The sequence below is a fragment of the Apostichopus japonicus genome, chromosome 11 (genome assembly GCF_037975245.1).
Source record: "Apostichopus japonicus isolate 1M-3 chromosome 11, ASM3797524v1, whole genome shotgun sequence".
Taxonomy (NCBI): Eukaryota; Metazoa; Echinodermata; class Holothuroidea; order Aspidochirotida; family Stichopodidae; genus Apostichopus; species Apostichopus japonicus.
In genome coordinates, this window is record NC_092571.1 from 25,623,673 (window position 1) to 25,649,789 (window position 26,117).

General features: G+C 39.3%; 2 protein-coding genes and 1 long non-coding RNA gene across 6 annotated transcripts in view; 1 reads left to right on the forward strand and 2 right to left on the reverse strand.

Moving 5' to 3' along the window:
- Positions 1–17,244, reverse strand: part of LOC139976154 (nephrocystin-4-like) — a 55,912-nt gene extending 38,668 nt beyond the window's left edge. The window contains exons 1-2 of one of the 2 annotated variants that reach the window (XM_071984627.1): positions 16,892–17,244; positions 7,615–7,928 (exon numbers count right to left, since the gene is read on the reverse strand). In XM_071984627.1, coding sequence (XP_071840728.1) covers positions 7,615–7,794 — 180 coding nt within the window. In that variant the 5' untranslated portion in view covers positions 7,795–7,928; positions 16,892–17,244. Of the gene's footprint in view, positions 1–7,614; positions 7,929–9,476; positions 9,592–16,891 lie in introns of those variants that run through there. The other variant, XM_071984626.1, reaches the window with a different exon arrangement.
- Positions 1,050–16,334, forward strand: LOC139976160 (uncharacterized). Its single transcript, XR_011796016.1, has 2 exons — positions 1,050–1,253; positions 15,672–16,334. It is a non-coding gene; the product is annotated as an uncharacterized lncRNA (long non-coding RNA).
- A 1,554-nt stretch (positions 17,245–18,798) lies between the features above and the next one.
- The window catches only part of LOC139976156 (solute carrier family 7 member 14-like), a 44,724-nt gene continuing 37,405 nt past the window's right edge, over positions 18,799–26,117 (reverse strand). For all 3 annotated transcript variants that reach the window (XM_071984629.1, XM_071984631.1, XM_071984628.1), the window contains exons 5-9: positions 24,288–24,423; positions 23,625–23,844; positions 22,507–23,330; positions 21,786–21,907; positions 18,799–20,913 (exon numbers count right to left, since the gene is read on the reverse strand). In XM_071984629.1, coding sequence (XP_071840730.1) covers positions 20,815–20,913; positions 21,786–21,907; positions 22,507–23,330; positions 23,625–23,844; positions 24,288–24,423 — 1,401 coding nt within the window. In that variant the 3' untranslated portion in view covers positions 18,799–20,814. The remainder of the gene's footprint in view (positions 20,914–21,785; positions 21,908–22,506; positions 23,331–23,624; positions 23,845–24,287; positions 24,424–26,117) is intronic.

The following is a 26,117-nucleotide window of genomic DNA, read 5'->3' on the forward strand; positions in this document are numbered from 1 at the left end:
TTCTTCATTAAAAACTGTCTCAGTACCTGCTATGTACATACGACGGACAGATATATTTAAAATGTTGTGAAATTAAAAGAGATCAATTTTCCTGTTACTGTAAGTCATTGATGCTTTGGATCGGACCTACACTCTGTGCTGTCTTGCAAAGCTAGTTTACAATGCTCACAACATTTACACTGTAATTTAATTAAAGTTACTGCATACTGCTTGAATACGGTAATCATCTCTTCACAAACTACAAACAGCTTTGATAATCACATTATAAATGCAACTGTAGGCCGCCGGTTGAAACAATAAGTCCTTCGGGGGGAAATTCTCAAACTATGGCAGAATTGCAATGATCAAGAGCTGTAGTATAATGTTGTAAACATGTGGCACTTAAGGCTCCTGGTATCAATAAATTAGAAATATCTTCTACACAGGTACCGCAACAGTAGGTATGAAGACAGTCGTTACTAAACAAAATCCTTTACGACCTTCTCACAACAAACGTAATTTTAAGCAGAAAACAGAACTGAAGTTCCATCCGATATATAGAGACTTGATCCTTCCACTTAAAACATTACAACCATCCAGTCCAGACAAAATTATGCACTGCAAGAAGGGAGAAATAATTTGACTCTCCCGATATTATTAAAAACACAGGCCGGGCTGGAGCTTCATTTAATTCTCTGGTGAGTCAATAGACATGGCATACTGTATCTCAATCCTCTGCCGTGGTTTTTCCACCAGGCGGGCGGGCGGTATTAATTTAGAAGCCTGAAAACGTGTTATGAGCTCTTCACAAGAAGCGGAGTTTGCTGAATGAGGCACGACATTGGAATTCAACTGCACTGGGTTCAAGTCCTGCCTTTGACACTGCGTAATCAATACTTGATGGATAGATCTAGCCTAGCCTAAGCTGTGTGGCAGACTATGTCAATATCATATAGCATCTGTTGCTAAGAGACAGCTGAACAGTGATATGTACTTAATTGTGGCTTTACCTTTTGATGGTTATCAGTCCTTTATTAAACGATGAAATATAGAAGGTTCTTCTTTAGCTCAAGTTTTATTATTAGTATTATTTTTTTTTTTATCGAGCACTAGAGAAATAAATTGGAATAGGATCAATAATGCAAACTGATACGTCACCAAGTTTTCAGGGGCGATAACATTTTTAGATTGATCTAGTGTACAGGGCGGTTAAAGAGAGTTAGGGTTAGGTTTAGTACTGTGCTAAATCACACCAAAGAACATCTAATGTGCAGGTTAGTATCATATATTAACTTTGTTATCTTTAAAAATAGACTTTATCTGATAGCTTATAAATGATAAGAACATAAAGTTTCTGATAAATTTTTTTTTTCTTAATTCTCTTTCCTTTGTTTTTTCCCTCTTTTTTGTTCTTTTGGGTTTTGTGGAATTAGAGAATAAATTGTTAGTGGTGAATACGTATATATTTAATGTCAGATCAATAGTGCAGTGATATTTATAAAAGACAGTGCTAAATTAGTGTCAATCTTAGATGACTTTCAGTGCAGAAAGTTGCGAGGTTTTTTAATACTGAATAGTAAAACCAAAGAACACTAAACTATGGAGGTTACTGGTATTAAAGACTATTTATTTATAACTTTTATTTTAAACTTTCAAAAGAACTTTTCTTTCCTAAGATTTAATAACAATTTACAACAATTTAAATTTTTTAAGAATGAACTTTTCATTTTAAAATAACTACTGTTTGAAAAGTACTGACAGGCAGTTAAAAGACAGTAGGCTGCCCTACTGTACTTAACACACAGTTAACTGTTATGTATATATGCTACAATATCACAATAGTAAAAATAATACAGTAGTAAGGCCTATATACAACAAGTACATATTACGCAAATTTATGCTTGAAATATTTCTTTAAGGTCACAGCAATATCTTTTAATATTAAATTTAATGCTTGATAAAAACATCCATGGACAGTACTATGATAAGGCAAAGTTTTGTATATACCATAGTATAGACGAAATTTACAATTTTTTTCTTTTCACTGTATTGAAAAATTAATCAAAGTTTGAACTGAACTTGTGCTACAGTACCTGCACATTAAATGTGTTTTCCTTGTAGGATACCTGAAGACATTTACACCGGTCTAAGGAAGAGCAATGAACCCAGCTTTCCAATTTTTGTGTTTCTTCATTCCTTTCCACCCCCATCCCCACCCCCAGCCCTCCCCTCTCAAAATTGTTTATCATATCAAAGATTTCAAAATTAAAATATCTTAGAGTCTGACTTAAGGATCACCTATGAAAAGATGAGTTATGACAGAAATTTAAAGTTGATATGTTGTAGTCTAATCATCAAAATGGTAGTGTGCAGTGCACCTGAGTTCCATCTCATTGTTCCCCTTTAAATAATTTTTATTTTGGGGAATGCTCCTTTCAGAAAAATTTGATGATGACAGCTTCTCAGTGGAAAATTAATTGTCAAAAACATATGTTTTTCTCTTATTAATTGTAATGACTTTCAAGCAATATTCTTTTATGCATCATATAAACAACAAGGCTGCCAGGATGGTATAATTTCCACACCATATCTTTGATCAATTTTTAATGCACTGTAAATCATATCTATCGTGATATATACAGAATCACAAGATCCTCAATTCTGTTATTTTCCTATCGTCTGTTTCCGTGCTTGCTAGAACCTTGAGTACATATACAGGTAGTGTACTAAAGACAATGGTAATCATGCAACCACTTGAATGAACCTCCGATGTTCAAAGGGTAATTGCATGGTCAATTTAAACTAACAGTATTTTTGTGTAAGTAAACATGCAAGGAAAGAGGCTGTTCTTTTTAGTGGACTGCAAGTAGAAAATTTAAGACTTGAGATAATGTAGAGCTCAGACGTGGGTCGGCAATATTCTTAAAATCCGATATCAATCCAAATTGCTTTAAAATCTGAGCAATGAAGTCAACTGTCATATGTAGAGAAATCAATTAATAATTAATAATAAAAATACAAAGCAATACTGTATGTAAGGTCAATAAACATGAATCGTAGAAGCCCTGTACTTACTGTTAATGCTGGAAAGAATGAACATTTTAAGTTTTCTGACAATGGTATAATTTGCCACTTTGAGAGCCACAGTGAACTATGGTGGTTTGTGGCACTTGCATAGTCACCATGGTAGCTAAAAGTATGGTGTATGGATGGTGTTTGCATGATGAGTGCTCAATATGTTTTACAAGAGGTTTGTATGATGCTGGCAAGTGGTTTGTGTGGTACTAGTATGACGTCTGGTTGGTGCTTGGATGGTGACTGCATGTTGATTGGATACACCAATGGTGCCAAGTGGATGGTGCTTGGATGGTGCTTGTATGGTACCTATGAATGGTGCCTGCATACTTATTGGATACTTGCACGATACAAGGATAGTGCTTGTATGGAGTTTGTTTAACAGCTCGAGTATTTTAGACAGATCTGTCCCCATCCCCTTTCCCTAGGGTCACCGTTACAATGTCTTGGCTATTAGCACAGACAGGAATTCCTCCTACATCTCACACTTCCCAGAAAGATTACTAGCAGTTTCTATTTACTAGACGATACAGAATAATATACCTTTCCTACATATCAGATTTCCCAGAAAGATTACTAGTAGTTTCTATTTACAAGCAGAAACATAAAAAATATACCTGTCCTATATATCACACTTCCCAGAAAGATGACTAACAGTTTCTATTTACAAGCCATCAACATAATAACATACTTTTCCAACCTCTAAGTCCCAGTAGATCACTTACACTTTGACCTCCATGTGCAGTAACTCTCTACAACAGAAACCTTACACTGGTCTGTGCATGTAATATCTATCCACACTTACTGTATCTCTACCAAGAAAACAACCTTACACTTGTCAGGGGCTCAAATTAAACGGTCGTCCAATCATCTGGGATGACCAAACCCCTGCTTAGGTTGTCTGACGGACAAATAGCTCATTTGCCGTAAGTGTTCAACACTTTGAACAAAACTTGAAAAATCCCTATTCTTTCAAATCAAAATCTGCCCCAAAAATGATATCAGCTTGTTGGTATCGTCCTCCATTCATATTAGAAACAACGTAAGAAATAAATCACATTTTGGTACGTTACGTAATGAGTGGAAAATCCTACACTTTAGCTGTATGCACACCCCTTCGCATCCCTAACTTGTAGTTAGCACATTTTGTTTATTAGTAAAGACAGAATGTGCATACTGTAAATGTGCAATAATGGTCACGCAAAGTATTGTATACTTCGTACACTAAATTTATACCTAACGGTCCCTTGTCTTTCAAGTTTCCATAAATGAGCAATTTGTTATAGACTACAGGTACATTAAATGCCGCAATTGTACAAAGTTCGGGGGCTGGCATTCTAAGGCAAGAGCCATTCATGCCGGCATGCAAGCATCATGTAAAAATATTTAAATTTCAGAAATGGCTCTAAAGAACTTCAGGAAGCTCAAATCAATTAAAGCTGCTAGACTAACTTGGTCTAATATGTACACAGTCCATTGGGTCAGTTCCTCAGATGCAACACAAAACTGAATCTAAAGGAAACCTTAAGAATTTGATGGTCTCCCAGTAACTGAAATAAGAGTTTAATACAATCAATTTATACAAATTTTGTTTGCTCTGTTAGTCTGCTTTGAGTTTGCTCTGATAAATATGAAGAACTTAAACATACAGTATTTTGGCCAAGTTATTGAATTTACATCGGAGTATGACCATTTTAGGCCTGCCCTAAAAGGCCAACATGTAGTAATAAATTTAAACTTAAAGGAAAATTCCAGAGGTAAAGCCAGTACAGGTATTTTAAAGCTGATCTATCTTGGAAAAAAACTGGAAGAGCTATTAAAACATTAAGAACACTCAAAAATCTTGTTTTATCTTTTGAAGTCACGACATATCACAACTAAATTTCTGTCTAAAGTCAATCCAAATATAATGCTGTTGCATTGTCGTACCATGAGTCCATGACCCTGAGTACAGCAGGGATGTGACCACGCTGGGCGGCCCAGCCAGCACCAAAAATTACCGCCCAGCACTGTCTTAAAAATCGTGAATCCCGCCCAGCACTATTTTCAACTAAAATCCCTAACATTCCTAACAATATATTCAACATAAATTGAGCCTAGCCTACGTATGCCAAAATTATACAGGCTAATAATGCATCAGTTACGCATGCGAGAAACATTACTTACGGCTCTCAATCGGTCCCTTGTAATATCTCTTTGAAACAAACTAATAACTTTTACCAGGTACGTAATATATTTCACTAAAAAAAAAATTAAAAAATGTAAATTGTTAGCAAAACTAGTACTTGTATTTGTGCTTAAAAAGCTACACAAGTGCCAGCATTTGGCATCTGAGCACCTTCAAAAACCGAAACAGCCCCCTCCCCTTTGACCCCTCGCCCAGGACGGCGATCAGTATACCCAGCACTCAGGAAATCCTGGGCACATCCCTGGTACAGGATGTATGATGCACATTAATACAATACGGTCACACACTAACATCTATCTGATAGAAGTAGTCAAGCAGTACAGCTATTTAAATACCATCTACCACTATTAGTCTATTACTATCTACAGTATACATGTCGAGTTGTCAACTTGACACGGCTGCACGATAACAAAATGAAACCTGAAATTTCTAAAACTGTATTAACTTTATTCTTCTGGTCCAAAGGTTAACAGTAGGAATCAAACTAATCTATACCATGCACAGGTCTGTGTACAGCAGTACAGTTCTTGCATCTTCTATCTAGGCTCAGTTTTTTTTTTAAGTATTATTTTGGTTTATCATGTGATGTAACAACTTTCCAATGACCATTACTGAATATATAACCCTGTACTTGCCAGCAATATTTTGGCTTTAACTTTTAATTTCAAAGAAATCACAGAAAACTTCGATTATGTTAATTATATACTTGGCATGTACCGTACAATGGAAGCCCTAACATAAAACAATTCCTGCTCATAAGTATCAATTCACACTTACAGCACTGTACACTACAGCAGTCTACGTTGAGATCCAAGTTTACATAATTTACAAGGTCTTCTACTCATGCTGTTACAACAATATGTATTAATTATCAAATTGTTTGTATGTACATCCCTGGCTTGCAACAATTTTTTTCTCTTGGGTAGATCTATATGCACATGTACAGTATACAAGTGCTGTATCTTGAAAGGCCAAACCACTAACGACATATACAGCAGTGACTGTTCATAATATTATTTGGAATACTCATAGGACAAAATAAAAAGTAGATCTGCTGAGAAATGGTCAAACTAAAACTTTTCTCGTAATACACATTTTGTTTGTATGACATCGTGGGAGGTGTAGTGCACAAGCTCCATAAAAAAACAAACCTTCTGCACAATACAGAAAATATAGGAAACTTTTGAGAAGCAAGGATAAACAGCTCTCTAATACAACAGGCCATAACAGAAAAATTATTGAAAGGATGAGCCTGCTACAATTTCAAAAGATTGTTTATATGACAATAAAGATGTAAATTTTCTGAAATATTCTTTGCATCTATAGTGGTATGAACATTACCCCAGTAATCAAATAAATGTTGCAAGAAAAGTGGCTAGACATCTGCTCACAGGGGAAAGTGGTAAACAAATGATGTCACTGTTTGTTTACTGACCCCTGCAATAGGGAAAAGCTGTGTACATGCTACAGTACAGTATATATACATCATTTATACTGTATACATGTGTATGCATTCACACATACTGTAATCTGTCCCGTAAACCGTCGTAAAATATCAAGCTTTTTATTGGTTTTATGCATTTTTAAAACAATCTGCTCAAATTCTCAAATACAGGCTACAGCCCAAATGGACTTCACTGGAATTTACTTTTGTTCCAGCAGTTTGAAAGACTTTTGGGAAACATCTTTTATACATGACATTATCTGACATTCTCTTGTTTGTGGTTTGATTTCTCCTTTTTTTGCCATCAAAATTCCCCCATTGTGATGCAGATCTAAGAATTCCATATTTTAGAATGAAAGCTTGAAAGCTTTGAAACCTATATATATTTTATTAATGAAAGTGATAGCTACCGTAAAATATATACAACAGGCATGGAAGCGCATGTTTCCACCTGATATGCTACCACTTGTAAGCTATATTCTAAGTGATTGGGCCATGGTCTATATACATGCACATCAGGCCTAGAATTTCACAATTTTAGCTGCTTGCTAAAAATTGTCAGTGCATGATAAATTTACAGGCTAAAAACAAATTTCAACTTCCATTTTTCTTGAATTGTTGCAAAAGGCAAAAAATAATTTGAACTTGCAGAATAATGACAGGGCATCATTTCTCTTCTGGCAAATAGCAAAATCAATTTTGCATTTTAGCAATATCCCAGATTGTGAAGCCTGCATGTACTGTACTCTAATCCTGAAATAACATTGTTGGCTGTTAATATGTTACAATCGAATGTGATGTCAGATTATAAAGTTGCTCATTAGGGACAGTGTGGCAGAAAAGAACTATCTAGACAGTTACAGAATTTTTAACAAACATAAAGGAAAGAGGACAAAAGAAAGAAATAGTTGTACACTATAATACTTACCACAGGTTTATGTATTGCTTCAATAGTATTGACAGTTAGCTGGTAACATGTAGTGGATTCTTCAGCATCATCATGCTGTTCATTCACTCTAGGAATCTGGTCTGCGTTCTTCTGGAAAAGATCCCGCCATTCAGACTCACTTTTAACCTTTCTGGCTGCTGATAATAGTGACTGCAACATGTCTTACTTTGTTCTCAGTTGATTTATAAACATCTTCTGAGAGCTATTTGAACAAAATTTGTTTTTATTCCTCGAACACCTTTTAACAGTAGGGTAGGAATTTTATTCTCATGTAAATACTAAATATTCATGTCCTGAGAGAGAAAAAGAGAAATGGGTAAAAGTTGATCAACATTTATAATTTGGAACAATGTATACAAATAGTAATAATAGGCTATAGGCCTAGGCTAGGCTTACCAGTCAAAACGTCCCTTTACCAAAACGTCCCCGTACCAAAACGTCCCCGCTTTTGGTCAAAACGTCCCCGTTGGTCAAAACGTCCCCGTAAGTCAAAACGTCCCCGTCTAATACATTCATTTACAGTTGTTAATATATATTAATTTTAAGTTATTATTTGGCTAAGTTATCGGCATGCAAGTTGGATTACAGGATTACAGGCGCTAAATAAATCATGAAGGACTATATATCGTTTAGGGCAGAGACGGGAAAGGGGGCTGGGGCTTTAGCCGTAGTCCCCCTTCTATACCATCAAAAAATAAGAAGGCAGAAAAAATTCTGGAAAAGGGTAGCAAAATAGGCAAACAATCACGAAAATCAAAAATATAAAGTGTCTTCAGAAAAAAATAAACGTATGTGCTGTAGGAAAATATATATCACTTTCATCCAGCCCATCTCGCATATTCCAAAAGTAACTTGTTGTACATAAACAAAACAAAAATTCTTTTATATTCCCTTCCCTCAATATCGTATAAATTCATTCATTCAGAAACCAACTCGTGTTTAAAAAAATCCTATAACCCTACAGCCCTCTTGCATTCCCTTTTCTAGTATCTTACCTCAGAAAATTATACTCAAAAATGTTTCCTCCCTCATAGCCGGCACTTCCCACTCCTAAAAACTGTGTTTTCAACCTAAACTTACTTATCCTTACTCTTTGATTTGAACTAAAAACATCCACACTTGCATTCCAACTGATTATAAAAGCGGGGACGTTTTGACTCACGGGGACGTTTTGACTGCGGGGTCGTTTTGGTAAAAAGCGGGGACGTTTTGGTCTGAAAAAAAGCGGGGACGTTTTGGTAAAGGGACGTTTTGACTGGATACCTAGGCTAGTACCGGGTCAAATAAGTTTGACCCATACTTGTTACCGTCCACCCTGTGATGTTTATTGATCTGTGCACTTCCATGAATGAATTGATTTTAGACAAATCTTGTAACCTACTGAATAATCTAAGAGATACTTCTTTCCCCTTTAAATTCATGCTCAAATTTGATGGCCACAATAAAAGACACATCTCTGACAATTGGTACGGATATCCCATATGACTCTAGAGTATACCAGTACGACTAAATGTTCAAATGTTTAGTAAGCCTGAACTAAACTAATAATACTGTATGATATAAGGATGGGTTTTGCAAAACATCCCTTTCACAAGTTAACAAAATAACATTTGGGCTGACAAAAGCATTGAGGCTAATTATTTTTGCGTGAACCAGTTCCGCGAACAACATATTTGTATTCTTTCTGACCTCTCAAGTGTTTTTACATCCAATAGCCTAGATCGTGTTTACAAATTTATGCTATTATATGCTCTTAAATTGGACACAATTGAAGCTCATAAAACATCCAAAGAACCCCTAGTGGTAAAAACACGATATGAATAATAAAAGTAAATATTTACCAATTCCGGGGTCACGGGTAGCCTATACTGTAGCTTCACTAAACCATAGGAACGTAGACTTGTCAAAGTCGTCTACTATGGAACGCCAAAAGGACTGTAGTTTTTGGGTAATTCACTGGTGACCGGACAACTCCCCCCTGGACGATTACCCCCCGGACAATTACCCCCCAGACAACTCCCCCCTGGACAATTACCCCCCTGACAATTCCCACCCAGACAATTCCCACCCCGGACAGTTCCCACCCCAGACAATTCCCCCCCGGACAATTCCCATCACGGACGACTTCCCCCCGGACAATTACCCCCCGGTCAATAACCCTCCCGGACAATTTCCCCCCGGACTATTCCCCCCCGGACAATTTCCCCCTGACAATAGCCCAAAGAAAATTGTCAATAGGGGGGACCCAATTGGGACGATTTTATAACGCTAAGTACCAATAAAAACTGTGCGTGTGAACGATATTATTTTATATTAGCATAACCAACAGGTCCAACTCACTTGAGAAAAAATATTCACGAAGTTAAAGCAGGGAGTTGTTTCCATAACAACTCCCTGGTTAAAGATACGAACCACGCGTATCTTTGTGCGAGATTCTCGTGCATTAGTGATATATTTATTTATTTCCGCTTTCTGTGTGTAAACCATGTCTGCCCTGTAGAGACTGACTTTCGCTTAATTTTTTCAACATAAAGGAGTGAGATACGGGTTTACTTTGGTCTACTTACATAGAGATCTGAATCTGATCTGAGACCTGTCACGCTACCAATGTAATAATTTTGCAATGTAGAAAACATACGAACACCGTTGAATTGAAAAGCTTAAATAGCAAAACGACTGTAGTTTAGGAGACAAAGTACCAAAACACTTTCTTGTTTCGCGTGCATTGTGTATTCTATAGCTTTACTAAAACAATGATAATATTTTGGGCGTCAATTTGGTAACTTTTTGGAAAAAGAGATTTGGTGCGCTTCGCGCGCACAAGCTGCATTGATGCTGTGAGAATTAATTACTCCTTGCACATGCATGTTAGCTAGATAACCTTAACATTTTCTGCGCACTTCGCGCGCACTTTAGCTGCATTTGTTTCCGGGTAGAGGCTTTTATTTGAATCTTTTTTATGCCTTGCCAGAGGCAACAGGAATATATGCATTCACGCATGTGTGTGCGTGTGTCTGTCTGTGACGCCGGCTTGTAATCACGATAACTGAACGATGCAGATCCGATCGGTCTCATACTTGGTGGGTGGGATACATATAGTGAGTAGATGGTCCCTATCGTTGTTGGTGCCAATCTCATTAATATATATTAAAAAGTGGACGGACTCCGTATCTCGGCAACCAAATGGATGATTTGTTCAAACTTGTTTGGTAGCATTGGTAGGAGGTGGGGTACATGCGTATGTTAACACCTTATCGCATCTCATTGATATTCATGAGGGGCGGAGCCAAATGTAATTTCGTTGAAAATTGCTCGTAATCAGGCTAAGTCAATGACGCAAAGTTTGATTTCATTCCCATACTTGGGAATAGTGAGTCAAGGTGGTCCCTATTGTTTGTGGTGCCAATATCATTAAAATTCATGACTTGGCGGGGCTTCGAAAAATTTCTTTAAATGCTACTATCTCGGCAACCGTCTGTCCGATTTTGTTCAAACTTATTTTGGTGGCATTGGTGGGAGGTGTGGGTGCATGTGTAGGTTAGAACCCTACTGCATCTCATTAATATTTTTGAGGGGCGTGGCCAAATGTAGTTTCGATGAAAATTGCTCAGAACCACTTTTTGATTCCTTGCCAGAGGCGGAAGATGTGCATGCGTGCATGTAAGTGTGTGTCTGTGTCGCCGGTTGTAACCACTCTAAGTGGATTACGCAAGTTCAGATCATTCTCATACTTCGGTGGTGGATTACCCATAGTGAGTAGATGATTCTTATTGTTTTTGGTTAAGGTCAAGGTCACCTGAAGGCAACAGAGCTAGGTAAACAATTATATCTGGCTTCAAATCCAAAGACAAGGAATCACGAAGCTCTAGACTGTTGTTATGCATTATAGCTACTATACCCCTACATTGATTGAGGGGGTGGGGAGTTCTAAAGACAGCCAATATGCATGCACTGTATTCATGGTACTGTTGTCCCGTCATTTTGGCGGGGATTGTAGACACATGAGACATAAAAAAATTGGGACAGAGTCGTGGATCGTTTATGGTTGAGTTGTTTTACGAGCAAAACGACTTCTAAAACTTTCAAGAATTAAAGCATAAATAACGCAAAACAAAAGACTGCAAATTCTTGTCAGTCAAAACAAGCGATGTAAATGGCGAAAATAACAAAACACAAGTGATGAGCAACCAATTTCAAAAGAATTAGCGGTTTTCTAAAAAAAACAAAAACAAAATTACCTTTAGCTTTTACCTAACAATGCCACTGCTCTTACAAGAGGTCATAACGGTCTGACGAAGTGGCGAATCTTTAGTATACTATTTTAAAGAGTTTAAATTTATTCTGATGATACTTCTTAAAATATAAACCAAAAAGCCAGTGGGCATATTGTGATTCCTTGCCGATTGAGATTACATTGATCAAGGTTCTTTCACTGACTGTGGACCTACCTACTATATGTTAACTTACCATGTTTAAAAGCTATTTTTATCAAAAATCAACTCAAGCCCTGCCCCCCTAATAAATGTGCATAATATCACATTGAACATACATTATCATGTACCCGCTATATACCAACACCTCACACAAAGTATGATTCAATTCTGAAAATTTTAAATTTGACCCTGTGACCTCATTAGTATTATTGAGATGAGCACCAAAATCAACAGGGTTCTTCTACTCAGTATGACGCATCTATGTACCAAGTATGACTTCAATCCAACTTGCTATTGTTGAGTTATCGTGTTTACGAGCTAAGGGCGTCACATACACACACACACACACTCTCCGCCCGCATGAATGCATAAGTTACGATTGTCATCGAAACCAAAACTGAAATCTCCTGTTGCACACCACCAATTTTACTGGAATAATAGTCTTAACCCCGCCTACATCGGCTGTCAATCAATCGTCGAAATTTCCGAGGAAGGGGATTGTCCGGGGGGAAATTGTCCGGGGGGAAATTGTCCGGGGGGAAATTGTCCGGGGGGAAATTGTCCGGGGGGAAATTGTCCGGGGGGCAATTGTCATGGGTGGGAATTGTCCGGAGTGGTAATTGTCCGGGGGGCAATTGTCAGGGTTGGGAATTGTCCGGGTGGAAATTGTCCGGGGGGCAAATGTCAGGGTTGGGAATTGTCCGGGTGGGAATTGTCCGAGGGGGAATCGTCCGGGGGGTAATAGTCCGGGAGGAAATCGTCCAGGGGGGAATTGTCCGGGAACCAATTCACTATGTCGTCGAATATAATTTGTTGAAAAAAAAGGTGTCCCCTTTGTTATAATAACATAGCATTTGTAGTAAGGAGTCTATGTAGCCTCCAAGCAGATAACTTATACTCAGTTGCTTACTTGCTTAACCAGAGTGATTAATAAGTTTGTGAAGTGAGGGCCAGTGGTACAAATGTATCGAAAAAAGTTGAAAAGTGCAGTCGTGAAAGATGGGGTGTCTGACTGACACTGAGTGAATCGTTGACGCATAGCGCGAAATGGAGGATGGGGGGGGGGGTACAAGGAAGCAGTCGGAGTTTTCTGGCTCCAAACCCATCCCCCCCCCCCATCATCAGGCATTAGCTACGTCCCTGCGTGCCGTAAGGTACACCCAGGCGCGTAGCCAGGAATTTGCCAAGGGAGGGGCGAAACTGTAGATTCGGCATTGCAAACTATCTAAGCGTAGCGCCACCATGATTGGCGCGAAGCGTACAAGAAAATTTTGGATGGAAGTGCCTCCTAGATCGCTGGAAATGGCACTTCCCAGGCCTTGTTAGTTGCATCTTAGCATTTTCTCTCTTGAAAACACTGGCGATATCATAAAAACATTAAAAAAAAATTTTTAAAAATATGCTCAAGGGGGGGGGGGGGCGGCTGCCCCCTTCGCCCCCCCCTTGGCTACGCGCCTGGGTACACCACAGTGTACTGAGACACACAGGGGGGCCACCTCAGTCCAGTGCGTGCTAAGCTGGTACACCACAGTGTACTGAGGCACACAGGGGGCCACCTCAGTCCAGGGCGTGCTAAGTGGTACACCACAGTACTGAGGCACACAGGGGGGCCACCTCAGTCCAGTGCGTGCTAACATGGTACACCACAGTGTACTGAGGCACACAGGGGGCCACCTCAGTCCATGGCGTGCTAAGCTGGTACACCACAGTGTACTGAGGCACACAGGGGGCCACCTCAGTCCAGGAGCGTACAGGAGCGCACAGGAACGCACAGGAGCGCACAGAAGCGCACAGGAGTGCACAGGAGCACACAGGAGCGCACAGGAGTGCACAGGAACGCACAGGAGCGCACAGGAGTGCACGGGAGTGCACAGGAGCACACAGGAGCGCACAGAAGCGCACATGAGCGCACATGAGACCACAGGAACGCACAGGAGCGCACATGAGCGCACAGGAGCGCAAAGGAGCGCAAAGGAGCGCACAGGAGCGCACAGGAACGCACAGGAGCGCACAGGAACGCACAAGAGCGCACAGGAGCGCACAGGGGCGCACAGGAGAGCACAGGAGCGCACAGGAGCGCACAGGAGTGCACAGTAGCACACAGGAGCGCACAGGGACGCACAGGAGTGCACGGGAGCGCACAGGAGCGCACAGGAGCCGGAGAAGCGCACAGGAGCGAACAGGAGCGCACAGGAGAACACAGGAGCGCACATGAGCGCACATGAGCGCACAGGAGCCGGAGGAGCGCACAGGAGAACACAGGAGCGCACAGGAACGCAAAGGAGCGCACAGGAACGCACAGGAGCGCACAGGTGCGCAGTCGCCCACTCAGGCTCACTCTCTCCTTCGGTGAAGTTCCTTCACCTAAATATCAACAGTATCCTTTCAAAATTAAGTCACCTCCTCAATCGTATTGCCATCCACTCCCCGGATATCATCTCGTTAAACGAAACTGCAAGTTCTCAATTAAAAGACGAGTAAGTATACCGAACAAAAACCGACAGCAAAATGCGACGCCAGCTGTTTGCCTCCAATTATATGGTTTTAATAGTTCAGTGTGAGGGGACCTGCTTTCCCGGCCCCTGAGGTTACTTGTTCATATCGCTTTTTAGCTTTAGTTTAATTTAGTAGAAAGAAAAAAGGGATCAGAAGGGATACTCAAGTCCCCATCAAGGACCCTATAGGAGAGTAAATAACTCGAGACACAATAAAAGTCAGACCCGATTACTCATTCACGCTACTTGAAAGTACAACATTCTCAGGCAAACCGTTCAACTCATTCACAACCTTATTAGTTATGCCGAATATTAATCCTACTGTGTAACTTCTGGAGTTTAAGACAATGACCCCTGGTTCAACTACTATTAGCAAACATGAAAAGGTCAGTTAAAGATAAATTGTCAAAATCATACTCAATCGTGTAAACCTGAATCAAGTCACCGCGTAATTCAGTGGATAGTAACACATTCACTCCCCACTGCCATAGTTCAAGTTACAGAAGCACTCATACATGCATATGGGCTGAAGGGGAACAAGTTTCAAAATCTGAGACGTCGTGCTGACCCTGGTTCATTAACTTAGTATTTCGATTTCAATACGCGGCTGGGACAACAATATAAATGGGCAGTTGCTTGACCAGAGTTGTGTTGGTGGGTGGGAGAGTAATTGCATACGGTAATCATGAATATTTTATAATAGTTTATAACATTTCAAGAAGATGTACGCAACATGTTGTTTTATCAAGAACGGTCAAATTTAGTGATGCTCGAGAGAGAACTTATTGGTTCTATTGTCCATTGGATACTTAGGATAATCTGTACCATAGTCTCTGATCCTTGTGTTGCACTAATCTAGACAAATTAATATGAATTTATATGAAACAGGCCTATCTACAATAGTTTTAACTCAGTTGGTGGTTTGGGTTGTTTGTGTTTGATTAACCCCATGTTAATTGTTTAGTTCAAAGTTCCTCATCTGCAGTCTCTCTCTCTTGTATTGCATGTATGTGTGTGTATGTGTGTGTGTGTGTGTGGTGTATGGGGAGGAGGACGGGGAAGGTTCTGATATCATCTGAGAGAGCTGTTAATTCTCTTTCATCTACAGGGTACGCCGATTGTAAGTGGGCATGACAATTGACCTTCAATTGACCTGCAAAGGCTTGGTTCAGCGGTTAGAGTGTCTCCCTCACAATCCTTAGGTTCCAGGATCAAAATTCAGCCAGGAGCCAGATTCTCTAGACCTATTCAAAAATCGCTGGAGTGCAGTGGTGATGTGCGAAGTCTTCCGTGGATTTCGTATTTCTAGTTTGTGAACTTTGTCAATGAGGTTTGTTTCTGTTCTTCACTTGTTTTCGAAACAACTTTGTTCGTCATGGCTGCACTGCGCAGTGATGTCGAATGGGTTGCCTTTGCCTACCTCAGTATTTGAGAAAGTGGTCAGATGCTGGGGCATACACTCTCGTCCGTCGGATGGGGACGTTAAATGGCAGTCCTGGGAGCACGAATGGGAGCGAATTCACACCCCTGCCTCGTTATCCTCTGAACACTTATCGAAAAAAGAAAAGGCTTCAAATAGTTCATCCACGATCTAACACAAAAAGGGTCTCAAAATAAGCTAATGCCGCGGCTTCCTGATCCTTGGCCTCTCTAAACTAAACTAATTGACAGAAGGCCAGTACGTACATGAGAGTCATCTAAGATGAGTCGGGCAGTTGTGAATGTGAGGGGTCAGGGATAAAAAGGACGAACTTCAGTTTGATTTCCCCCCCCCCCAAAAAAAAAAAAAAAATTAAAAATCCCTTCCTACCGCCCATAGACTGCTGCAAAACCGATCACACATCACATTTAAAAAAAAAACGCCTATGAAAAATGTTAAATTACAGTAGTGCATTTATCTCATTGGCGTGTATACGCATACCGCCATCACTTTCTTATGCCGTCGGGCGAGAGTGGCCAATTGTCGGGTTGAACATTTTTGTTTATTGGGGAAATTCAGACCGACCATTTAAAATAAAAGTGACTAATGAACACATTTCCATATTTTACACAATTTTACACATATATCCATAGTTTTCCATGCCATCCATGTTTTCTTATAACACTGCTGCAAACAAGGACCTCTTAACCACTATGGGCGGGGAGGTCAGTGGAGGTTATGATTGCTATGTCATCCTGGGGTTCATCTCCCCCTTTGAGAAATTTGATAAAATGACTGATGCTTATGTAAAATGGTGCTAAATTTAGTTTGCAGCTTTTGAAATAAATGTTGAAGAATTATAAATTTATTTCCAGTACACTTAGAATCATAACAATTCCTTCACTTACCATGAAACGCTTCGGTTTCACCAGAGAAATCAGCCCTGTATACGGTTTATTCACTCTCCGATAGGCAATTCGTGGGATGAGCTTGTTGTGACGAAAAATACGGGATATTCTATTACTTGCTTAGGGGTTTGTGTCGCTGAGCTATGAAAATACTGACACTGAAAATACGGGTACATATATATAAGAAGCCAATTTGGTAAAAAATATGCTTATAGAGTTATAGACTTCCGACAAATTAATAGAAATACACAAACCTATTTCAAATTTACCTAAATATGAAACTTTGTGTTGAACTATTAGAACAGGTAGGTGTAGAACCCCTTCCTTAAAAATTGACTGTGCGAAAACCAGCACTGCAATAAAACTCAAAGACGAACTGCTTTAGTCATAAGTTTTGAACGTATTGAAAGGTATTTTGAATATAATGTTCACTGAACGTGTTCTTTACTTTAATTCTATAGTAGTATAGTAAAACGTCTACCGCGAGATATGTGCGTTTGATATATGGTGTAATTAGACAAAAGATTTGTAGCATGATTTTAGTACTTGCGATTCAATTGTGTACAAAGTAATAGGGAACAGAAAGAAAGCTCATGGCAATATCTTACATGTCCTGTCATTGGATACTGATACTCACGAGCCGAAATTTTGACCAATCAGATTGAATTTTATATCAATGTAGAGAGGAATTTTGTCTTCTGACGTAATTTGAACAAGGAGAATTTATCGACTTTTCTTTCATAGGTGGTCAATTCTGCTCTGAAAGGATAAACACCCAAAAAATTGATGAATGTATTATGATACACTGTGAAATTGTCAATGGGCGGATATAGACTTAACACGATTATGGTAGGCCATACGGGAAATAATTGCTGATTTAATGTCCGTATGAATTAAAATGTATTTATGAAGGACATAAATGCTTTTTATGTCCGCATATATTAGAATTAATACCGTTCTTTAATTTGTTTAATACTGGCATATGAAGCTGTATGGTGATTGGCTGAGAATTAATGCCGGTATTAAATAGAATTAATACCGGTAATAATTTTAATTCGTACGGACATTAAATCAGCAATTATTTCCCGTATGGCCTACCATACACGTTCGGTTAACTTCCTCTTTCTGAATCCTCTCGTTTAAACCATACGGAATATTATTCGGTAGGTAAGGATTTTTCGTGAGAACTATATAACATGTTAATCAGTGGTGGAGCGTCCATACAGACAGGAGGGCGGATGCCCCCCCCCCCCGACGGACTCAAATGGACTGCTGGCGCCCTTTTCAGTTTTTTACCACTTTTTACTTATTCGCGATTATTGACTTTTTTATTGCGCTCTCATCTACCTATTGACATTTGTCACATTTTGTTGGCGATGACACCTATTTATTCTTCGTTTATCTGCAAATTAGCAAGGCCTGGAAAGGGTAATTTCCGGCGATCTAGGGAGTATCTTTACTCAAAAGAAATTCTGTACGCTCCACGCCAACCTGTGGTGGCGCTCCGCTTAGATAGTGTCAAAAGCGCCCCTAGAGACCATTCTCGACCCCCTGACCAGTACCCCTATCTCCGCCACTGATGTTAATGTATATGTATACACTAACAACATCAGCAACGATAACATTAAAAGAACATTTCTCCCTGAGCATCCATTCAAGTTATATCTGGACACCTGGCCCGAAAACTAAATCAAGAATAAACCAGAGAGAAACCAGAGAGAGAGGCAACCTCCCAAAATATGAACGATTTTCTCTTTTATTTGCGTTTCTAAACATTTATTTTTTTCATATATATATACTACTCAACAAATATACATAAATACTATATCTATCATAAAATCATCTTTTTACGTAATTGGTCAGAATTCTAAAGTATATTGAAAAAAAAGAATAGAAAATAAGATTGCTGAAAGGACGGTGAATTTATTGTTGACATGTTAAACAGGACTATAATCTAAGTATCCTGGTGTTATTTGCATAAACAATTCATTGATGTCCCATTTTTCAAGATACGTTCATATGAATGAAAATTATCTCTATGGTGTCTAGATTCAGTTTCTGCCAAAAACGTATATTTATCTTTGGAAATGATAAATTCTGGGAGCATAGATGTGTCTTACGTCCAGTCTCTACGTATACGTGCATCCATATATGCACGCAGATTAAAATTATGTTTAATTAAATAAATTTATGATGATAACAAACTAAACTCGAAATAAGACGGCTGGTACATCACCCCGAAAATAGTGACGTCACCAAGATGCATTATATGGGGTCATGATAGAGGATGGGGTGTTTGTGTGGGTTTTTTGGGGGGCCGGGGGGGGTAGGGAGTGTTTGTCACATAATTCAAGTTTACACCTACATTTCTATGGAATTTAAATATCCAATAACATCTAAAAATAATCAAAAACAACTCATAGAAAATGCTGTAAAGGTCCATTACCAAGAGTACAATTAATAGTATGAAATGATCTTACTTAAAACAATAGATGGTATAATTAAGCAGACACGTTCAAATGATTCCACTCAAGTGGAAAATTGTTTCTATAAGTTTTACTTTCATGTTCCGCCCTGCAATACATTCGTAACGACAGCATGAGCAATATGAAATATCGTATTTCTATCAGATAAAAGATTAGGAACTGTTTATACTGTCAGTACGAGTGTTTTGAAGCATGACAGTACGACGTGGTATTATCATTTGTGATCGTCCCAACTGGCTGCATTGTTAACTTTTACGTTAATATTCATTTTCAAAATTTCAAGATAAGGCTGCAATGATGACAAATTTGATTGTCATAATATACATTTTACAGTAAAACGTTTCTTTTTGTGATTTTTGTTCTTTTCTTGTGACGACGTGGACTGGGGGTTACTAACACATGAGAAAAATTGAAGAAGTGACCATGGCTTTCTCTCAGACAAAACCATGAAAGAACAGCCATATTCCATAAAATTCAGTTATTTAAATATAATATGCTGTTCGCATCACTGATTGTGAGATTTAGAACTGATTCAGTTAATCTCTCACAACAGGTACCCGCAGCCATATAGGATCATATTATTCGTTTGAACGGTTGAACTATACATAATATGTCCGGTTTTAGAAAATTGTGGGGTGAACTTATTTTTTTCTTTAAGTTTTTAAAGTAAATTTTGTAACTTTATAGTGTTCACAACTTGTGCAAAGTATGTGAAATGTCTGAGATGTGCCTTTGAAGGTAAATTCAGTAAATGCCTCCTAATTTCAGGTCTTATTATTACTGTTGTCAAGACATTGAATCATGAACTATGATTACCCATTTAAGGAATTTCTCAAAGTTATTGTTAACAACATAGCACACAACGATACTACTAACACCATATAGCCTTGGAAAATATGTAACATGCTTTCAATACGGTATTTGAGGTCATCAAAAGTCATGTTTCTCATACATTAAGGGATTAAGATGAATAGTGTTTTTCTTTGCTGATGAGGTCTTTATAATAATCCTACTAACCTAGGTAAACTAGTACCATTTCGTCAGTGGTTTTTAACAGGTATCTTCAATAAGAACCCGAAAAAAACTGAAGTGATCAAATATAACATTTACTGATCGTTATAGTATTGAATTTTTTACTAATGTTTTGAAGTTTTGATGAGCAATACAACCCATTCAAATTAGTTTGTAGCTGACAGTCATTCTTTAACAGTGAAAGGTTCTCGTGTGGCTTATAAGATAGAAAAACAGGGGGTTTACTGAGTGGGAAAGTCCCTTTAAATACATCTAATGTAAGTTTATTAGATGTACATTTGAAAATAGAATTACATCATTCTTATTCTAAGACTATCAATGGATAAAAACATAACAGAAAAGAAAAAGAAAAAAAAAAGGGGCGGGAAAATTCCCCCGCAGCTGAACTGACAAATAGAGGGCGTCCTACTCCGGTTGAAAATCTTCTGCAAGAGGTTTAGTATCTTCTGGGGCTTTGTCGGTTTTTCTCGTATGGGCCGTGATGATATTCTGTTCAGTCGTTACCTGAATTAAGATAAGAAAAAATAAGAAAAGAGACAAAAACTATTATGATAGAGTTTCTGCATTACAAGGTTTTCAGCATTTGACTTTTGCTGACCGAAAAATTAATGACCGTTGACCTTCACAAGAAGAACCAATAGGATTCGTGCAGTTGAATCTGCTGACTTTCATTCAAGCTTAACGGCATTGAAGACTCGCCCCAAACAGCGTGTCGCCATCTTTAAAAAGTTAACTTTCCGTTGCTTGCAAGTGAAGTTTTTCTCTTCTCGCTACAAAATGCAGACATGTAGTAATGAAACGTGATACCTTGTTATCTTTAGCTGGACCTGAGATGTCCATCGCTGTATCGTTTGTACACTGTGCTGTGGGTATTGACCGCAGCTGTATGTACTGACTGTACACTAGTGTCTAATTACCGACGGTAGCAAGCTGTGCGTGTATTTTCTGGGATCGATGATGGTGTCTAACACTTCTGTTACACCTCATTCGAAACTAGGTCAGATTACCGGCATTAGACGTTTCTTTTTGCGCGAGTCTTCACACCCTTTAAATTTGGAGTATGCATAAGCTTGGGCGTCACATGCATACACACACACACAAACTGACCTCAAGGTCAAATTTTCCTCAAAGGAGTGTTCCAAGAATTTGAAAACAAAAGTATTTATGGGAAGATGTAATACGTGTCAAACGTACTTGTAAAATTATTTTGGAGAATTTGGCATCAACCAAAATATATAATATGGATGAAAACCTCGACCGGATAACTTAAAAGTCGTGAACTCTTCAGGGTATTGAACACAGAAAAAGGATGGCAATTTTGTCCAACAAAGACTGACATTACGGCGGGCCTACTGAGTAGCTATACGGAAACTTACCGGCACTCCCGTCGATTCCATTAAAACTACTTGTTTATTCTTCACTCTTTGTCTAAGTATTTCGCTGTTTCGTCCTTCGATACTGCTATGCCATATGCCATAGCCGAAGTATATCAATAGACCTATGAGGGCAAACAGAGAAAATTAAATATTCCGTTCGTCTAGAAAAGAGAGAGGGAGGGGTGGGATGGCAGCATGGGGGGGGGGGGTAGATGGGAAGGGGAAGGCGGTATGACCTATAACACATTTATGAAATAAATTTATTGCCATCACCTATATCATTGAAATCATATCATGGTTTCCAGAGGCGGCGGAGTTGGGGAACGTGCGGGGGCGGGGGTGGACGGGGGGAGTGATATCAAAGAAAGAACACTTGCCTTAACGTTTGTGGAGAACTACCAAAGGGCCACTTTTCATAAATTAAAATGCTCATTTTATTAATGATAAAGTACCGTAAGCCATTTTTTATTTTTGTAATGACACTGTGCCCTTTTATTATGTCAAAAGTGAACCTGTGTTAGTACTTACTCGACAATACGAGATAATCCCCCGACTGAATGTTTTCTCCCCGACTGCCGATGGAGGTGGGGATTGGGGGGGGGGTTACAGATGCTTAACTTATAAGATGTAATAATATGTTTAGGCAATTACAATATTTACAGAATCTAACCTCATGCATAGCCTTTGTAAGCAATAAATATATCTTGTTCTATTTAATTACCTATAAACATCCAAATGACGAAACGAACCCACGTCAGATAGGAGAGCTTTAACATCAAGAATATGTTGATAAACATCGCTACAATCGGAAGAAAAGGCAGGCCAGGCGCCATGAATTTCAAGCGATCTGGATTCTGAGGCAGGCGCATGATATTCCACAGACAGAGCAGCATACACAATATTAAAACTATGACTAATATCACACCCCACCATCTGCCGGCGGCACCTCCGCCAAACACAAATAGGGCACATGTTATAAATAGCAAGACGAATAATAAGAGCGTTGTCAAGGTAATGCTTCTTCCAGTGTCTGGTGTCGGCAGCTCTGACGCTACTGGTAGCTGTAGTCTCACACGCAGTCTTTCCATGTTTGCGAATGTCCATTCACGGACACGTGACCGAATGAATTGTGATTGCGAATAGTTTCTGAAGCCATTGGATGGTTCTTCGTCGACCGCACCATAGAATGGTTTCGGTGAATGGAAGCCATCTTCGCCCTGTAACTTCGGCAATAGCTTGTCTACACCAGCTTCTTCGAGAGTGGCTGCGGCTTCGGAACTGGGCGGCGCCGTTCCATCGCCATCTTCTGCAAGCCGCCCGTATGCCAAGTTGGACTCGAGAGCAGAAACTACATCGACATGCGGCTGATATCGCAGAATTAATACGCACATTGAGACTATAGTGTATGCTAAGAGTGTTCCAATCGACATCATTTCAATCAAGTCTTTAAGGCTCACCATAAGGGCCAATATGGCCGCTAAGAAACCGGAAATAATGGTTGCTATGGCCGGTGTATGAGTGACGTGGTTGATTTTAGAAAGGGATCTAACAAAAACGGGAAGAAGAATTCAGAAAATTTAAAATAATAATACCAAAAGACACATATATTTGGTATTAAATTTAGAATCGAAATAAAAAAATCAGTAATTAAAATTTGAAAAAAAAATCATAAATCACCAGCTAGTTAATGTTGATGTTGTAAAATAAACCGTTGCACAAGTTTGATCAATCGTAATTTTATTTTCAAAAATAATCTCAGCTATTCTTCTCGGCAACTGGCAACCAAACCACCAAGTGTGGCTCTATAGTGAACTCAATAAAGCAAGTATAAACATTTACCTGAATAACAAGCCATCCACCGCCATCGCATAGATGACTCGAGGCATGGGAAAGATGGAACCGAGTAGACTAACGGTAAGTCCCGCCAGGGAACCGACAAAGACCACGTACTTGCCTACTTCAGCATTATTCTGTACAAACATATCCATGAGAGGCGACTCCGTGGAAATGTGGTAAAATGGAACAGCTAAAGTAAGTACAAAACTGATGGAGACGTAACCTGTCAAAGAAATTATGATAAACAAGAAAGATCAACAAAATTTGTTTCCCCATCTAGAATACACCCCCGGGGACGGGAATCAATCAGGGGGGCCACGTGAAAATACAGATGGGCCAGGGAAAATATGGGCCATAAATAGCGTAGTTTCATTTTTTTTTACGACACACGACCGTGTATACTGAAAGAGCAACATGATGCGTGTAAAATGGAATCCTGTGACATATTTTTTTGGCGGACCCAAACTGGTTTCTCGAGTTCTCGGGGTAAGGTGGGATTGGGGGGGGGGGTGGACGATGGGGGTGTAGAATGAAGTACGTATCATCTTAGTGGTTTAAGTGGATACCATCCCATTGATTAATTAATTATCCATTCATTAATGACGTTAACTGATATTTATTCTCTAAATGTGTCGAAACCTTTATCAAAGGGCGTGATTTACTTACCAATAAGGCAAACAACTAACGAGGCCATTATAGCTATCGGAATTGACCTGCTGGGGTCCTTAGCCTCCTCTCCAGTCGTTGCAATAATGTCGAACCCAATGAACGCATAGAAACACGTTGCGGCACCGGTCATAACCTTTGCAAGTAAAAATGTACAGAAATATGTTGACTGTAAATGGAAACAACTTTTCTCGTTTAAATTTAGAAATGAAAATATTTCTTTTGTCGATGAAAGGTGATAAGGGAATGCAGAAGTAACAGTATCGAGGGGCAACCAGGATAGCAACGGGCTTAACTGGATGTGAGCTTGCGAGCAAAATGATGATTCATGAAAACATGAATAAATCCAATCGTGCATGACCATCTACTAACTTCGACAAGTTGACTGCAAACTTCACCCACAACTTTAATATATTTTACATATACATTGTAGTTTGTTTGTATAATAGCTGGCTGTGCTAAACTTGACAGTGACGTCAGGAAAACAACACTAAGAGTTGCACTGAAGCAGTGGCAAGCTATGTCCATGTAGTAATTTTAGTACTTTGGGAGCTTTACATCCCATCGTTTCAGAGACAGCGGAGAGGGATGGGAGATGAAGGGAGTGGAGGGGAGGGGAGTGGAGGGGTAAAAGCAAGGGCGTAGGAACCGGGGGGCTGTGAAAAATATGGGGGGCGGAGGTATCATTCCGCCCCCCCCCCGCTTCGCAAGTCAGAAAACCCCTTTTTCATTTCCAAATGAGAAAAAAAATCTCATTTGGAGCACCAAATTGTATTTAAGGCCAGGTGAAAATGCAAAATTATTTACAAAATGGAGTGGGTGTTGAAGTGTGCTATATTGCACCAAATTGCACCAAATTGCATCTGAGGCCACCTGGAAATGCAAAAAAAAAATCCACAGCCCTCCCCTTAGACCCCTCCCCCAGGCCGGCCATCAGTCTTCAGCCCCCCCCCCCCCACTCAAAAGTACCTTCCTACGCCACTGGGTAAAAGTTCTAATTAGAGCAGTGGACAATGTGACTTTGATATGAGGAAGCAAACCGCTAAATCCACTCAAAAGGCCGATTAAATCATTAACCCTTAGTGCATTAATTGGGTCAAGTATATTAGATGTTTCAAGTACTTAACGCAGTAGCACTTCAATTTCACCTTAAGTTATGTCGTCTTTGCGATTGGTGAATAAATAACTTTTTGGGTCATTTGTTGTTGTTGAACACAAAAGCGAAAATCAAAAGGAAATTTTACTTTCATTTAGATGTAAGATATAGCGACGAGATAGTTATTCATTTAAGTTTTATGAAGTACAAAACACATTAAAATGAATCAGTAATTTAATACCTGTATGCACAAATACTATAGCTGCAAAGTTTACTTCGACCCATAGCAATATGTACTTTTTGAAAGCCTGCGGTCATATATAATATTCATACCGAAAATAATTGATACTAATAGGCCACTGAATCAATAGTGTAGCCCAGGGGAAAGGGAATGTGGCGGAGGGGGGGGGGGGGGTGATGGGCGGTGAGGAGGCACGCAGTCCTCAAGCGTCTTTATATAGTTCCTTCACCGCCAAACACTGACAATATATCAAATATATGTATAAATCCCCGAAAGGCCGACTGAAGTGGTTTTTTTAATCATGTCCACGCCCTATATACACTTTATGGTTCCTTGAGTTGCTTAACCGAAACAACACAGCAACATGCCACCACCCCCCCCCCCCCCACCCCCCTCAATTTCACTGAAAACATCTCAAATGCTTCTTAAAAAATTGCTCCGAAGAGTTAACTCTCGCCAGTCAATCAATGGTAGGCCAATATATAGTCCTATT